General features: G+C 43.5%; 1 protein-coding gene across 8 annotated transcripts in view; it reads left to right on the plus strand.

The window, feature by feature from the left end:
• Positions 1-17,779, plus strand: part of blnk (B cell linker) — a 297,279-nt gene that overhangs the window by 144,402 nt on the left and 135,098 nt on the right. Inside the window, exon 1 of one of the 8 annotated variants that reach the window (XM_038821620.1) lies at positions 11,923-12,169. The exons of 6 other annotated variants lie outside the window; for them this stretch is intronic. In XM_038821620.1, the coding sequence (XP_038677548.1) occupies positions 12,129-12,169 (41 nt within the window). In that variant the 5' untranslated portion in view covers positions 11,923-12,128. Of the gene's footprint in view, positions 1-11,922; positions 12,170-17,779 lie in introns of those variants that run through there. One more of the 8 variants, XM_038821618.1, reaches the window with a different exon arrangement.

A 17,779-nucleotide genomic window follows, 5' to 3' on the forward strand; every position in this document is an offset into this window, starting at 1 on the left:
CTTTGGACTCTCTGGAATGTTTCTACACATTGGAGGATAGCTAATATAAGTCCACCATTCAAAATGGGAGGTGGACTGAAAACAGGGAACTATAGGTTCCAGGGTAAACAGGGAACTATAGCCCAACATCGGTAGTAGGGAAATTGCTAAAGTCGTTATCAAGGATTGCGTAGCACAGCATCTGGAAAGCAGCAATATAATAAGGCAAAGTCAACGTGTATTTACGAAAGGGAAATCATCTTGGCAAATCTACTGGAATTCTTTGAGGTTGTAACTAGTAGTGTTGACCAGAGAGAACCAGTGGATGTAGTTTATTTAGACTTTCAGGAGGCCTTCACCAAGTTCTCATATAGCAGATTACTATGTAAAGTTAAAGTGCATGGAATTACAGGTAGCGTCTTGAGATGGACAGAAAGCTGGTTAGCAGACAAGAAGAAAAGAGATCGGTACCAGGACCCCAGCTTTTCACATTATATATTAATGATTTGGATGAGGGAACTAAGTGTGTTATCTCCAAATTTATAGGTGACACAAAGCTGGGTGGGAGGATGAGCTGTGAGGAGGATACAGAGATGGTTCAGCGGGATTTGGACAGGCTGAGTGAGTGAGCATGTGCACAACAATGCAGTATGATGTGGATAAATGTGAGGTTATCCACTTTGGTAGCAAAAATAGGAAGGCAGATTATTACTTGAATGGGTGTAAATTGAGAAAGGTGGATACTCAGTGAGACCTTGGTGTCGCCATGCGCTAGTCACTGAAAGTAAGCACGCAGGTACAACAGGCAGTAAAGAAGGCAAATGGTATGTTGGCCTTCATAGCAAGAGGATTTGACTTTGGAGTAGAAATATTTTACTGCAGTTGTATAGGGCAATAGTAAGGCCACACCTGGAATATTGTTTGATGTTTTGGTGTCTTTATCTGAGGAAGGATGTTCTTGCTAGAGACGGAGTGCAGCGAAGATTTATCAGGTTGAAATCTGGGATTGCAGGACTATCATATGAGGAGAGATTAATCAGTTCGGAGTATATTCATTGGAATTTAGAAGAGTGAGAAGGAACCTTATTGAAACTTATGAAATTCTAACAGAATTAGACAGAGTAGATTTAGAAAGAATGTTCATGATGGTGGGAGAGTCCAGAACTAGGGGTTATCATTTGAGAATAAGGGGTAAACTATTTAGGTTAGGACTGAGGTGAGGAGACATTTCTCCACCTAGAGAGTGGGCAATCTGTTGAGGCCAAAACATTCTGTGATTTAAAGAAAGAATTAGATATAGCTCTTGGGGCTAAATCGATTAAGGGATATGGGAGGAAGGTTTGATCAAGGTACAGATCAGATATATATGATCAACCATGATCATAGTGAATGGAGAAGCAGGCTCGAAAGGCTGAGTGGCCTCTTCCTAATTCTATGTATGTTTCTATGTATAGTATCTGGGATTGGGTCCACTTGCCCAATTATGGAGTTGAGAGTTTCTCTCCTTCTGAAATGATCATCATGTTTTCTAACTTCACAACCCTGCAGTCCTATGTCGTAGTATATTGTCCCAGCCCTGGCAACAACTCTCCCAGGTGGTCATTCACCAAGGTTCCACATGTATATTACAGCTTCTGTTTGAAATGACCTGTCCTTCTTGGCTGTATCATTGATTAGCCTTCAAACTCCATGGCAAATTTGGAAGAAATAGGTCAAGCCTGTCTCTGAGCCCCATTAACATTTCAGCCGGGTGACTCTAGTGTTGGTATGCGGGGTGAATTGTATAAGAGCAAGAGTTCCACTAAACAAAGTAGTAGTGGCTGATTCACCTGTTATTTAATTGATGTTTTGAAAGTGTGGATGATTCTTTCGACCAGCCCATTTGAGGTGATGTCCTTCCTCTTCGGCTGTGAAGGCACAACCATTTTCTGAGACTTAGAAAGAATAGGAGCAGGAGGATGTTATTCCACCCTTCGGGCCTTCTCCACCATTCATTATCATGGCTGATCATCCAACTCAGCAGCCTAAACCTGCCTTACCCCATGTGCTTTGATCTCCTTCGCCCCAAGTGCCCATGAGAACCATCTTTATAACTCTGGACAACACAGTGTCTCCGTTGGTTTATGCTTTCATGTGACGGGATGAAATATGTAGAGTATCAAGAAAATATTGTGCCAGGACGATCTCCTGTGGAGTGGAAGGCTCGGATATTGTTTGTGACAGTCAAAGCCTGCTCAGAACATCTGCATTTGATATCTGGGTTCCCACTGTATGCTGAAAGGTTTACGAATATGCAGCAAGTGCAGTGGCCACCTTTGTACTTGGGATAGGTGGGACAGGTTTATCTCCCCGAAAAATCGCAAGTAAGGCTTATGGTCCAAGATGATGGTGAAGTGCCGGCCATAAACATATTGATGAATCTTTTTTGGAGCATAAATGACCGCTAGACTATTTTTGTCAATCTGGGAACATTTCCACTCAGCATACGACAGTATTCTGGATGTGTAGGCAACAGGCTGTTCCACACCATCTTCCATTTTGTGTGACTGTACCGCCCCGATGCCATAAGGTGATAACTCGCATGTGACGCCGATGGGTTTATCTGGGAAGAAATGGACCAGCAGGACCAGCGATTGCAGGGGCTGTTTGACTTGATCGAAAGTCTTCCCCTGAAAATCTTCCAACTTCCATCTTCGGTGCTTCTTCAGCAGTTGATGCAGGGGTGCCAAAATAGTAGCCAAGTTGGATAAGAAGCAGCCGTAATAATTGTTCCTAGTAAGGACTTTCATTCCGACGTGTTCCTTGGTTCCGGGTCTCCATTATCTTCAAACAGATGCAGTCCCTTCGCATCAACTCTGAAACCTAAATATGTGGCCTCATCAGCCTTAAACATGTACTTCTCTTGCTTTAGTCAAATAATGCCTTCTTCAAACCTTTGGTGTTGATCCATCACTGGGACATCATCGAGATTCACAGCAACCTTTGGAATTCCCTGCAAAAGGCTCTCCATTGTGCACAAGCTGATTAAATACCAAAGGGCAACCTCATAAATTTCAGGGTATTTAAGGTACCAAATTTTCTTGATTCATCTTCTTGCTCAAACTGCTTGTACGCATGGCTTAACTACAATTTGGTGTGTGTGAGGCCCCCTGATAACTTAGCATATAAATCTTCTACCCTGGGGTAGGATATTTATCTACTTTAGCAGCCCTGTTCACCGTCATCATAAAATCACTGAAACTTCGGACTGTGTGATCAAAACTTCCAGACATTTCAACTCCACCTCCACTTTTTGGTATAGAACATAATGTACAGTCTGATATGAAAATATTTTGGTGTTGCTTCTGGCTGTACATAAATCTTTGTTTTCACTCCCTTGATGCATCTTTACTCTTTCTGGAAAACCTTGTGGTATTTCCAAAGAGGTTCCAGATAAACCCTGTCGGCGATGCTGAATATTTCTAACCAATTCAATTTGATTTTCTTCAGCCAATCCCACCCCATTAGACTTGGCGTTTTCCCTCTCACAGTGATTGAAGACAGCTGGGCTGATTGCTGTTAATATGGTACTGATATGGATGCCGTTCCCAATATCTTCAGTCCCTCCCCAGTGTAGGTGGCCTCCATGGCTAATGTATGACTGAGATTCACAGGCTGCAGCCCTCCCGACAGATACTTAAACATTTGCTCACCCACTACTGTGGCAGCTGTGTCTGTATCAAACTCCATTTAAGTGGTTGGCCATTGATGACAAGGGCATTCTCAAGGTGGGGGCGCTTTACTTAATCTCACCATGTTAAGTTTGTATATGTCTGATTTTTCTTCAGGGTCTTCCTCAAGCTTGTTCACTGGAGTCGCCAGAGTTTTTATGGGGGACCTTGTGGTAGACTGACTGACTCTGCATCTGGCTTGTATATGACCTTTCCTATTACATCAGAAATAGCTAAAATACTTATACTTGCATCTGTCCTTGGAATGCTCTCCCACACAACGGTAACAAGCCTCTAACCCTTGTGACTGCTGGCCACGTTTCTTCTTTTCCGCCTCCGCTGTTCCCTCACTTCGGGAATCTCAAGTGGCCATCGCTTCCTGCCATAACTGGTTCACCTCGCTCTACACGCTTTATAATCCAAAAGTGCTGTGCTCAACGCTTTCAGTTGCTTGAGCCAACTCAACCGCTTTGTCCAAGATACCTTGGTTTCTGCCAGAGACGGTCTCTGAATGTTGTTAATCCCACAGACCAACCGGTCAGGTAGCAGGTCGCTGAGAGAAGTATCAAATTCACAATGGTCCAACATTTGTCGAAGTCTGACCACAAAAACAGATACTGTTTCTCCAGGATCTCGAATGGCTATGTGAAATTTACCGCGCTGCATAATAATGGAGGGCCAGGGGTTGTAATGGTCCCTCACTAGTTGTACTAATTGATCAATGGACTTGGAGCCTGGAGCCTCCAGAAGTTTCAAATAGAGTTGTATGTTTGTGGGCCGCAGACTGTAAGTAATATTACTTTCTGTTTCTCTGCTGCATGATCTCATTGTTGGCGAAAAATGTATCTGAAATTTTCAACATATTGGCCCCAACTTTCAATCTCCGGATCAAACAAATCAATGTTCTCTGAATAGTGGTGTAGCTATTTGACTGCTGACAAGCTTTTACCTTTTCAGGACTCTCAGAGGCCACTCTTCTTCCTCTTCTAATTGTTGACGCGTTTGCTTCTATTGATCTATTCTCATTGCCAATGTTGTATTGTGAGGCAATCGATGAGGCAGTGCTCCATCACAACAGTGAGTTATTGAACTAAGAAGAACTATATACACGGGACAACACAACTACTGCATAGGTCTTGTTCTCACAACTACCAAGCTAACACTGACCAAACCCCAACAGCCAGATCCACACCCAAGCATCAGATAGGCTAACATTCGCACGCTCCATCTGCATGGGCTCTGGGCCTGTCATGTGGCCCACAACATATTGGCTCTTAAAAGGGCCATGCTACCACACCCATCAAATCCTTTCATCATCCTAAATAACACAATTAAGTCACCCCTTAATCTTCTCAATACACAAGAAAAATCGTTGCAATTAGTCCACATAATTTAATCCTTTAAATCCGGTATAATTCTGATGAATCTCTTTGCGTTCTTTCCAAGGCCAATATATCCTTTCTAAGGTACAGAACAGTCAAATTAGAGCACAGTGCAGCTGTGGTATAACTCCCACTCCTTTGTATTTCAGTCCTCTTGGGATAAAGGACAAAATAGAGCAGCCTTCCCAATTATTTTGCAGAGAGAGTTAATGCCATCCCCCATGGCAAATTCAGTGGTGAGGGAGCGTTTAATCAGATGGGCAGATGGCAGGTGGTGACCCCACCACCTTCCTGCCACTGCCCAAATTGAGTCCATGCTGAGAAGTACTATGGATGGCATTCCCAGCATGCTATCAATGGAAGCTCTTGAGTGGCCAACTAATTCCCACATTAGCTTCATTCTGTTCCCACCTGAATTGATCCAGGAGCAGACCAGGACTCACCATACGGATAGGCCAAAAAGCAACCCCTGTTAGGGGTCCTTGGTTTAAAGTTATTCACTGCCTGATCAAGGGATCTGGCATTTGGAATGGAAGGGCCTTCTGACAGACATCCCCCTTAGCTTTCTGCCAATCCCTCTCCCCCCCCCCCCCCCCCCCCCCCAACTGACTCTCCTGTGACTCTCTATCCCACTATTCCTCTCCCACCATCACACACCTCTGCTAGGACCCGTCAACTATCCTGGACCTGAGGTGGGGGTAGCAGCCATTGCCTTTCCTGTGGTGCTGTTGAGCAATAAAGGCTGGCCTCTGAATGGATGGCAGCTTTCAGTGGGTGAAACTTATGCCTGCAGTGTGGGCCTGCAGCTTCCCAGTTGAGTGCATGATTCATTCAGTGTACCTTCACAAAAACAGGTGATGCGATGATCCAGCCAGCTGTACAGCCAGTGTGCAAGACTCATGTCTTCTTTCAATACTACCCCTTATATCTGCTCGCTGGTTTTTAATGGACCCCTAAATATCTCTGCTCATTCACTGTTCCAAATACACTGATGAAACTTTCTTGTATCCAAAGTGAATGAGCTCATACATTCCTAAATTAAACTCCAACATGCAACAGTTTTGCCTGCACATTTAATCACTAGGTTTCCTATTGTAGTTTTCTCCCCCCCAAGTCCATCGGACTATTTACAGAACCACATAACTTTGTATTATCCGAAAACGAGGATGTAAGGCTCTATTCATTCATCCCAGTCATTTTTAAATATTGTGGAAGTTCCATCGGCTCTAACTTTATTTAACATTCTCTCGTGTGAAACATTATTAAATGCATTCTGGAAGTCCAAAAAAAATACCCATTGACTACCTTATCTGCCATGTTGATACCTCCTCAAAAAATTCTACTAGCTTCAATAGACATTACAAAATTATGCTGGCTCTCTTTGATCAGCTCCTATTTATCCAAATGCTAAGTCACTCTGTCCCTAATTACACAGCTTCTAGTAACTTCCCCAAACTAACATCAGACTAGGCCGATCTACCCTTCTTAAATAATGGAGTGACATTGATCCTCTGTTTTGGACCAGTTTATGCCCACTGAAGGCCCCATTGCAGGCATTGGACATCCAGCAGGCCCCAAAGACTAACCTTTCTTAGATTTCACAACATCTAATTTAGGTTCAGATCTTCAGGATACTTTTGTCCCCTTTAAACTTGGCTCTTCCTCTGGTCCTGCAGGGGGTGTACCAGGGTTTTTGTGCTGTGTTTTCCTTGCCAGCAGTGGTAGGTTCCCACATTGTGGCCAGTGTCCAAACTTGGATAACTAACTCAGGAAAATGTGTCATGATGGAGCCAGGTGGAAATCCGACCGAGATCCATTGAAGAGGAATATTCAGGCCAAGGAATAAATTTTCATCAGTTTTCCCAGACGGTGTTGAGGAGGAATATAGTTCTGTCCAGCAGTTGTAGTGGAGAGTGTTTGTTGTTGGTTCAAGAGACATGTTAACACAATTGTCTTTTTGCATACAAACATGAAGCTAAATCTGCTTGTCTGTTTTTTTTGGCTCCTATTCTGTTCTTGAACAGTTCTCGAATCTGATAAGTATTCTGATCCAGAAATGCTTCACTACTTATAATACAAATGTAGTTAAGATATATCTCAAGACTCTTCTTGACTGAAGCCATTTATTTAATTTTATCTGTATTTTACATCTGTATCTGTTACCACTTGGGCATGACCAGGTTTGACTAAACATGAAGCATGTGATATGCTTTCTTTATTTATGTTGTAAATTAGTGGTTGATCTAAAACCAGAAAGCAGAAAGCAGAAGTATTTCTTTCCATGCTAAGGGCTGTACTCCAGGGGGTTTTGTTAGAAACTACTTAAGCCTAAACACACCTGTGTTCATTCAACTGGCTTTTAGACCCACAGTTTATAAGATTTGTGGTGCCTCCAAGCTAACAGCCATGGTTGGAATTTTTTTAAAAATACTGCAAAGAGTTGATACTGATATTTGGTGATGAAGTGCTTGCTAGAACTTTGACAAAATGGTTTTCTGCCACTTATGAGAGATATCTCTATAGCTCTTGGGTACTCTTGTGTTATTTAGATATTCATTTTATATTTTGTGCAAGTAGAATGTCATAGCCTGCAATTTCTACATTAGTGTGGCTACACATTATCTATTTGCAATTTCATATTTCTGAACTCTATTTCAATCATGACAGTGGAGATGTTTATCTTATCTCACTGCTGTTCAACATTATATTGTCTGTATTCATTGTAAAGTGACTTCATGCACTGGAAACTAGGTTTTGCAATGATTTAACACACTGGGCGGGATTCTGTGATCCTGAGGCTAAGTGTTGGCTCCATCAGAAACGCCGTCGCCTTTCCCGATGGCGTCAACACGACCTCAGGATCAGCAATTCTGGCCCTTACAGGGGGCTAGCAGGGCATTGGAGCGGTTCACGCTGCTCCAGCTGCTGATCCCGGGCGAACTGGGCGCCACGGGATCCGCGCATGCGCAGTGGCACTGGCACCAACGCGTGCATGTGCAGCAGCTTCCTTCAACGCGCCGGCCCTGACGCAACATGGCGCAGGACTACAGGGGCCAGCACGGAAGAAACGAGGCCCAAGCGAGCCCGGCCCGCCGATCGGTGGGCCCTGATCGCGGGCCAGGCCACATCGGAGGACCCCCTTCGGGGTCGGACCCCCTCCCCCCACAGACCACCCCCGGACCCTTCCATGCCGAATTCCCACCGGCTGAGAGCAGGTGCGGACGGCGCCTGCAGTACTCGGCATTCCGGGCCGAGAATCGGCGGGTTGGCCGCGTAGAGCAGCCCCTGAGCGGCGCTGCACCAACCATGCCGGTGCCAATGGCGCCGATTCTCCGCTCTGCAGAGAATCGCGTGTCAGCGTCGGGGCGGCATGGCGCGATTCCGCTGGTCGCGGGGATTCTCTGGCCCGGCTCCGGGCTGAGAGAATCCCGCCCACTATCCTTTTCAAAGAAACATAGAAAGATAGAAAATAGAAGCAGGAGGAGGCCATTCGGTCCTTCGACACTGCTTCACCACTCATTGTTTTCACAGCTGATCTCGAAACTCAGTAGCTTGATCCCCCCTTTCCCCCATATGGTTCCCTTCACCCCAGGTTCAATATCTGCTTCATTAAAACATATATTTTGGCCTCAACTACTTTCTGTGGTAGAGAATTCCACAGGCTGACCACTCTTTGGGTGAACAAAGTTCTCCTCATCACAGTCCTAAATGTTTTACCTTGTATTATCAGACTGTGACCCCTGGATCTAGACACCCCAACATCGGGAACATCCTTCCTGCGTCTACCCTGAATAGTATTGTAAGAATTTTATAGGTTTTTATGAGATTCCCCCCATCATTCTTCTGAACTTCAGCGAATACAATCCTAACCAATTCAATCTCTCCTTTTACGTCAGTCCTGCCATCCCAGGAATCAGTCTGGTAAACCATCGCTGCACTCCCTCTATAGCAAGAACACCCTTCCTCAGGAAAGGAGACCAAAACTGTATACAATATGGTGTGATCTCACCGAGGCCCTGCATAACTGAAATGAAATGAAAATCGCTTATTGTCACGAGTAGGCTTCAATGAAGTTACTGTGAAAAGCCCCTAGTCGCCACATTCCGGCGCCTGTCCGGGGAGGCTGGTACGGGAATCGAACCGTGCTGCTAGCCTGCTTGGTCTGCTTTAAAAGCCAGCGACTTAGCCCAGTGAGCTAAACCTGCCCCTACAGCATATAACTATGACAAGACATCCCTGCTCCTGTCCTCGAATCCTTTCACTATGAAAGCCAACATAGTATTTGCTTCTTTACTGCCTGATGCACCTGTATGCTTACCTTCTGTGACTGGTGTACCGGGATACCCAGGTTTCATTGCACATTTTCCTCTCCTAATTTGTGGCCATTCAGATAATAATTTGCCTTCCCGGCTTTGCGACCAAAGTAGATAATCTCACATTTATCCAAATTATACTGCACCTGCCATGCATTTGCCCACTCACTCAACTTGTCCAAATCACACTGAAGGATCTCTGCATCCTCCTCACAACTTACCCTCCCATCCAACTTTGTGTCATCTGCAAATTTGGAGATATTGCGTTTAGTTGTCTCACCTAAACCATTAATATATATTATGAACAGCTGCGGTCCCAGCACGGATCCCTGTCGTACCCCACTAGTCACTATTGGAAAAAGACCCGTTTATTCCTAAATTTTGTTTCCTGTCTGCCAACCAGTTTTCTATCCATCTCAGTGCACTACCTCTAATCCGATGCATTTTAATTTTACACGCTAGTCTCTTACGTGGGACTTTGTCAAAAGCCTCTGAAAGTCCAAATAAACTGCATCCACTGTTTCCCTTCATCAACTCTACCAGTTCCATCCTTGAAGAGTTCCAGTAGATTTGTCAAGTATGGTTTCCTCTTCATGAGTCTATGCTGACTCTCTCCGATCCTGCACTTTCTAAGTGCTTTGCTTTAAACCCTTGATAAGGGATTCTCATATTTTCCCCACACCCGACGTCAGGCTGATTGGTCTATAATTACATGTTTTCTCTCGAGTGGGGTTACATTCGTTATCCTCCAATTTGTAGGAACTATTCCAGAGTCTATAGAATCTTGGAAGATGACCACCATCTGCCTCTAGAATTTATATTCAAATCCAGCGCAGGATAATTGCATTGTATTTTGGCTGCACAAGTCTTGTAATGGCTGACAGTGGAACAGCTGCCACTAAATTGATAATAGCTTGTTACTTCCCCGGAGTAACAATCTCTGCCAGATTGCCACTCTTGCCAGACTTACTTACACTGGGATTCCGAAGCCCTCTCTCACTAACCTTCCTCACTTAAGTTGGGTGAGACAGGAGCAGCGAAGCTGGACCCCGGCACCATCGTAGAGGAATAACTGGGGAGCAGAGAGGCAGTAGCTGCAGTAAAGCAATGGCTTAAAAGTACAATTTACAGGAAGCAGGTAGGTTATAACATTTAGAGAATGCAGTGGGTTGGAATCGGGTCCGCTGGTTGGGGGGTGGGAGAGGGTCAGACTCAGTGGAGGGGGAATTGGACCCAGTTGTGGTGGGGGGGGATCATTCCCTGGTTGCGGGATGGGAGTGGGAGGGTCGGTGGCAGTTGTGGAAGGGGGTTTGGGTCAGGTTGGGGTTGAGAGGGGGTTGCTGGAGGGAGGGGTGGGGGGGGGCAGTGGTGGGGTGGGGTTCAGGTGTTGGGGTGGTGTGATGGGGAGGTTTTGTGTGTTGGGGGAATCCCGTGTGAAGTTGGATCTGGATGTTTAAATAGTTACTCTAGAGTTAGAAGTTTTTATTTCCTTCTAACTCTTTCAGAGTAGCTATCGGGGTAAAATTGGCAGAACCATCCGAAGCTAGCGAATTAAACAGCTTCTGCCGGATGGTTCCCAGCGCAGTGCATTTGTCCAGAGGAAGTTAGCACTTCTTCCGGGTAAACCCTAACGGGATTCCCAGCACATCATTGGGGTACCCCCTAAATGCGACACTGGAGAACCTGGAAGTTATGGACCAATGTTACATTCTCACAAGGGAGTAAAAAGATGGCTGCTATAGAAAATAGTATCACTACACTGGTGCAACAGAGAATGCTCATCTGCGATTAAAATCATAGCACAATCTTTAGGCAATGTAAAGGCAGTTCTATTTTCTGCCTGAATATATTTTACGTTACCTAGAAATGCCTAACATTGGATGCAAGAAGTCATTCCACAAAATTGACATTCTTCACTTTGATTTGAATAGGATTAGTCACCAGCAAGCATAAACTATAAATATTTAAAAAATACATTCTCTGAAAACTGATTGAAGCGCTATATCCTAATCGTAAAGGTTGCTTTCACTTAAATTTATGAAAATTATTACTCAGTGCCACAGTGAGCTCCAGTGGTTCTTTAGCAAGCTGTGTTTCTAACGCTAATTTTTGGTATTCAAAAAAACTTTATGATAATTGTAAGAGACTAGTATGTTAATATCCAAGCCAGAGAATCCAATTAAATTCAATATGATGATAATATTTCGACAGAAGTTCATTGAGAGAGTTGGAATTTTGACTTTATAATACAATGAAGGACAAACATTCATAAAGCAGTTTTGCCTTAACTGAAATTCTGGCAACCAATCTCATCATATTTCAGTGTCAACGGACAGAGAAAATCCAGAGTTAAAACTAGCAAAACATTACCATCACTCATCTGAAACCAAATCCGAATTTTCATTTAATATACAATATCTGTACTGTGGATTCTTGGCTCTGGTAATTAAATGTAACGGTAAACAAGGCTTGGTTTCACATAGTTCAGTGATTTGTGACAGTTTCTGTCAGTAAAGTCCTTCAAGCATAGAGCTCATGCTACAGGGAACGGAAGATCATATTGAAAGCGTTAAAGAGCATTTACGATATGCGACATGCCATTTCTCACCCACACAAACTGAAACACATCTGATCCAGTTCATCTGTGGGCATCTCCTTTGATTGACCTTCTGATAGCAGCTATCCTCTGATACACAGATGAAGATCATTGGCAAAGATTAGTTATGCTTTCTTGAGCAGAGAAGATGGAAACGTTTAATAAAATTGCTCAGAGTCAGAGTATAAGGTGAGTGTTCAGGTCCTTGATAACAAATGAGTCACAAAAGTTGAAGTATATGTACAACTGGAAATTTTGGGGCTGGGCAGTAATTTTGTGAGCAGATTGAGTAAAGATGACAAGAAGGAAGATTTTCACAAACAACTTAAGTCATAAGAACCGTTGATTCTGTTTGTGAATTAGTGGCAATGAACAACATTCAAAGATCCTTTCATTTTTTTTAGTTTGTTTGGAGTTCATAGTCAAGTCTGGCTGTGTGAATCATTTGTAATCGCAAATGGTTATTAAACTAAATAACTCCAGATGCGGCATCGTGAAATGCTCTAGCAATTAAATATTTTTCAATTGTTTTTCAACAGTTATTAAATCTTTAATTGTTAATGCTCTGTTATTGCATAAGCCTTAGGTATGTTGAAACACTTATACTTAGATATGTGAGCGAGAAATTAGTACATTACTTAAATACGGTGAACCTGTATGCAGATATATGACCATTGAAGCCAATGGAAAAGAAAGTGAGGCGTAATACGTAATAGGTGACTGAATAGCTATCTGCTGTTTTACGCTATCAAACAAAGTCAAAATGGCCTGCTTAGGCCTTTAATCAGATCTACGTCTTGAAACCTCCTCCAGACCTACAAGGCTCATCCAATTCCAGCCCCTTGCATTTGCAATTTAAATCATCCCATTGCCATCCATGCCTTCAGCTGCTAAAGCCCAAAACCCTGGAATTTCCTCCTTACACCTCTCCCCATCTCTTCCTCTCTTTCTTCCTTTAAAATACTCTTGAAAATCTACCATTGTGATTAAGCTTTTGGACTTCTGCCCCAACATCTGCTTGAGTGGTTCACTGTTAAATTTTGTTTGGCAGCGGGTTCCGTGAAAAGCCACGTGACGTGTTACTGCATTGAAGGAGCTCCATAAATACAAGGTTTTGTTGTTGTTGTTGTGCACAGATCAGAGTTGCAGTGTATGTGCAAGATATATCGCGTTGATGCCAGAATCTATTTCATGAAACCCGTTAAATAGCACCATCACTTGCATAAAATTTGATTCAGCCTCACGGCCCTCAGTATACTGTGGCTAAAAATATTACAACTGCAAGGCACATCTAGATGTAATGTTCAGCTTACTTGGGGCCCATATGGGCAGAGGGGTGGAGTGGAAAAGGGGATGAATCACCACTCTTATTAAGAGGATGCCCTTAGTAAATGGAAAATACTAATGCTGTTCAAAGTTCAAAACTATTTTTCTGGTGGTTACCTCCTCTTTAAACGCACTTGAAAAATTACAAATAGGAACTATTATTTTTAGATTACTTTAATTAATTAATTAGCCGTTCTTCAAATAATTAAATGGTTTATTTTGTTTTTTAAAAGTAGTGAACTTTCAGAGTTTCAGCTCAACAGTATTCGCCTCAACAGAGGCCTTTGTCACATAAATGCTTCAGCAATCACTGGTCACCCTGGGCAAGATGTTCAATTCTGAGATGTCAATTCAGAATCCAATCCCAATTTAATTACACCTCGCGCAATCGGTTAGGAAATAGATAGAATGGTCAATCGCTTCCATTTAGCTATTGAATTGGGCACTAGAAATTTTAAGTCCAACAAGATCCAAAATTGTAGGCCGGATTTCCATTCAGCGCCTGCAGTTTTCTGTCACTGGACGGTGTGCTGATTTGCCAGCCTGCTCCTGCCTCAGGGCCATTTTGCTGATAGAAGTCTCAGGAAATATTGGCATACGTTACTGGTAGAAAACACGGAATAAAACACGAGGACCTGGGTTCAATTCCGGCCTGGGGTGACTGCCTGTGTGGAATTTAAACTTTCTCCCGTGTCTGTGCAGGTTCCTCCGGGTGCTTTGGTTTCCTCCCTCAGTCCAAAGATGTGCAATTTAGGTGGATCGGCCATGGTAAAATTGGCCCTTAGTGTCCAGGGATGTACAGGTTAGTTGGGGTTACAGCGATAGGATGAAGGAGTGGGCCTGGGTGGCGTGCTCTTTCAGTGGGTCGGTCGGTGCAGACTCGATGGGTCGAATGGCCTCCATTTGCACTGTACAGATTCTATAACTTACTGTGTAAATTCTGCTGTCATTTTTTCCCTATTATCCTATTAAAATCCCCCACGATTTAAAAAATCTATTAAGTCTCCTTTTAGCCATCTCTACTCTGACGTTAGTTGCATAAATTAAAATCTTCAGCATAGTTAAGGTTTTTTTATTTACTTAAAAAAGACTGCTGGACTCAATTGGACAGGTGCCAAATTTTTGAAAAGTATGTGAAGAATCTGTCCAATCTAATTAAAATCAAAACATCACTGACTCTCCAGGCAGAGGAAATAGTCTATCGCTGCAAAACCGTTATCAAAACAGTTCAGAATTTTTAAATGCTCAAGAAAATCTTCTTTTAGCCTTCCCTGCAACATTGACAATAGTCAAAATACTTCATAACTATAGCTCATCAATGATAGCTTTAATGCCATTTTATACAGAGGCTGACAAAACCTTTGCTTAACCAGCTTTTTGTGCATATTTTTATTATTTCTTTACTTTTGTGGTCTATGCTTCTAGTTGTCGAAGTTAAAATGTTGTTTGTCTTTTCTAATGGCTTGATTGACAGCTTATGGGTTTGAACCAGGGGCCGAGGTGTGAGAAATCAAAAAAACGAATTGAACGGCTTTAAGGACAGCCTTCAAGGAGATGAGTGGGATGGAGAGGCTGATAAGTTGAGGAAGGGAATTGCAGAGCTGAAGGCTTAGATAATTGAACGGACTGCTACCAATAATGAAGCAGCATGAGGGAAAATGGCACAAGAGGCCAGAGTAGAAGGTACATGATTCTGAGAGGGTTGTAGGTGGTTGCAAGGATAGAAAGGGAGAAGGAAGAAGGAATTTTAACAGAAGGATTAGAATTTCAAATTGGAGACATTGGTGTACTGGGAGCTGATGTAGGTCAGTGAGCACAAGGGTGATGGGAGAGAAGAACTTGATGCATGTTAGGATGTGATCAGCAGAGTTTAGAATAAACTGAAATGAATGGAGTGCGGAAGTTGGGGTGCAGTCAGAAAAGCAATGGAATAATGTCTAACTCTTTATACCTCTGCAACATCTTAATTGCACCCATATCTAAATCATTAGATCCAACATTAATCCTGACTTTTGACTGTTGTCATTCCCTTCCCAGTAGTTTTTCCAGTCTGTGGAGTCCTTTACTTTGTGTCCAATGAGACAATGGATGGGATTTACTGATCAACCCACCGCGTGCCTTTCATCAGTGGAAGTGGCCCACCAGTGGGATTTTCTGGTCCCACCATTGTCACCAGGATTTCCCGTTGACTGCACCTCTCGGGGAAACCCGGGCGCCGTCGGGACCAAAATATCCCGCCGACGTGAACAGCCGGTAAATTCTTCCCAATATACTTATCATATATTCTGCATTTACAGTCCAATTGTTGAAACAGAAGTTGCTGATTTCCTTCAGTGTAAAGTTTTTTATGAGTCCTCCTCTCCTATTTTTATACTCTTGTTGCCCCTCAACCCCTGAGACAGTCCCTTGCTTCAAGGCCATTCATCTGAGTTGCTGTCACTGAACACCCAATACTTGTACTTTGTCCTGCTGTAATTCTGACAGAATACCAAAAGGCTGTCAAAAACCCAATATTACCATTATGCTCATCTCTTACCAGAATGAGTACAAGAAAGGAATAGAATGCCTTTGGTATACTATGGTTTATGTATCCCAATGGATGCTTCCAATATATTGCACCGGGGTCCTGTTTTCCCTCATCTGCCCCTGGTCAGGGTCATGCGCATCTCTCCCTAAATATTATCTGTGTGTCCTGAACTGTCAAATGCTGCCACTTGAGTGTCGTACAAATCCTGGGCAAAATAATCCAGAAACCCCCATCAGCTTTGATCCTGAACAGTGTGACCAACAAAGATCCCCTTCACCAAAGGCCTGGTTCTCAGGATTTATGGTTTCCCTGGATGCACTGGTAGCCTGTCTCGCTCGCAATCTAATGCATTATAAAAGCCCTGTGGAATTAAAATGTACTTATTCAATTTATTGTGTATTGTTTCTTCTCTTCACTGCAAATATAAATTTTGAAAAGAATTCTGCAAAAAAAGAAGTGTACCTCAAAGTGTGAAACCATTGAGGAAGATGGAAAAAGTTAAATTCGTATCATTTCCACTTGGGCTAAAAAAAGAATTTAAAATGCCCCTATCAGATACGCAATTAGGAACAACCGAAAGCAAGCAACCTTGAAAATCAATTTGTTCTCTTCCCATTTTCTAAATGAACACTCCGTCGACTGGGTGTGATTATAATTCATTGAGGATAACGTGCAGGCCTTCTCCCCAGCCTCCTTCAACATCACTAATGTTGATGTGAGAAGACGTTTGTTAAAAAATCAACCTGATCAGTCTTCTATAATGGAGTGGGTTACTGATACTGGAGTTAACTGTCTCAATGTAGTATAATCCTTTGCTGCGCAAACCTGAATCCCAAACGTTGCTTGATTAATGCATCACCATTCCGAGGGATTTGAGAGACTTTATGGCTAGACAAATCTATAGTACCCATGCTCATGTATGCATATTGATGAATGCAGTTAAGGGTTAACCACCCCTGGCACCTCCAACCAACTAATAATAAATCATTGTGGCCACTGCTAAACATTCCACCTGCTGCCAATTTAATAATAGCAATAATCTTTTATTGTCACGAGTAAGAAGTTACTGTGAAAAGCCCCTAGTCGTCATATTCTGGCGCCTATTCGGATAAGCTGGTACGGGAATTGATGAATATAGTGCCAGTATTTCTTTTAATGAGTCTGATATTTTAGCAACAGTGGAGGAGTTGTGAAAGGTGGTCATGAAGTAGAACTGAGTGTCATCACCGTACATGTGAAATCTTTCAGATGATGTCATCGAGGGGGAGCATGTCAGTGAGAAATAGGAGGGGGTCAAGGATAGATCCTTGGGGACAACAGAGGTCACAGTGCATGAGTGGGAGGAGGAGCAATTTCAAATAAGTCTCTAGCTAACATTAGATGGATATGAATGAAATCGCATGGGAGCATTTCCACTCAACTCGATGACATTTAAGAGGACAATAGTATCCTTTCTGGGAGGCCAAATGTCCCAACGGGAGATGTTAGATTCCCTTTGAAATTGTTTAAATTAGACCTGAATGTGTGGAAAAATAGATAAACCCAGTGGAACTGTCAAACTGTCAAGGTATTTAAATCCCCAAACTCTTCAACAGTTTGATAAAAATCAGGGGCGCAATTCGCCCCTACCCGGCGGGGCGGGGGGTCCCGGCGTAGCGGAGTGGCGCCAACCACTCCACCATCGGGCTTCCCCAAAGGTGCAGAATTGTCCACACCTTTAGGGGCTAGGCCCGCGCCGGAGTGGCTCCTGCTCCGCCGATGGTGCCAAAACTGGCGCCAACGGCCTTTGGCGCTACGCCACCCGGCGTCAGGGCTGGCCGAATGGCCTTTGCTGGTCCGCGCATGCACCGGAGCATCAGCGGCCGTTGACGTCACCACCGGCGTATGCGCGGTGGAGGGGGTCTCTTCCGCCTCCGCCATGGTGGAGGCCATGGTGGCGGCGGAAG

Source organism: Scyliorhinus canicula, chromosome 16 (assembly GCF_902713615.1).
Source record: "Scyliorhinus canicula chromosome 16, sScyCan1.1, whole genome shotgun sequence".
NCBI classification, from domain to species: Eukaryota; Metazoa; Chordata; class Chondrichthyes; order Carcharhiniformes; family Scyliorhinidae; genus Scyliorhinus; species Scyliorhinus canicula.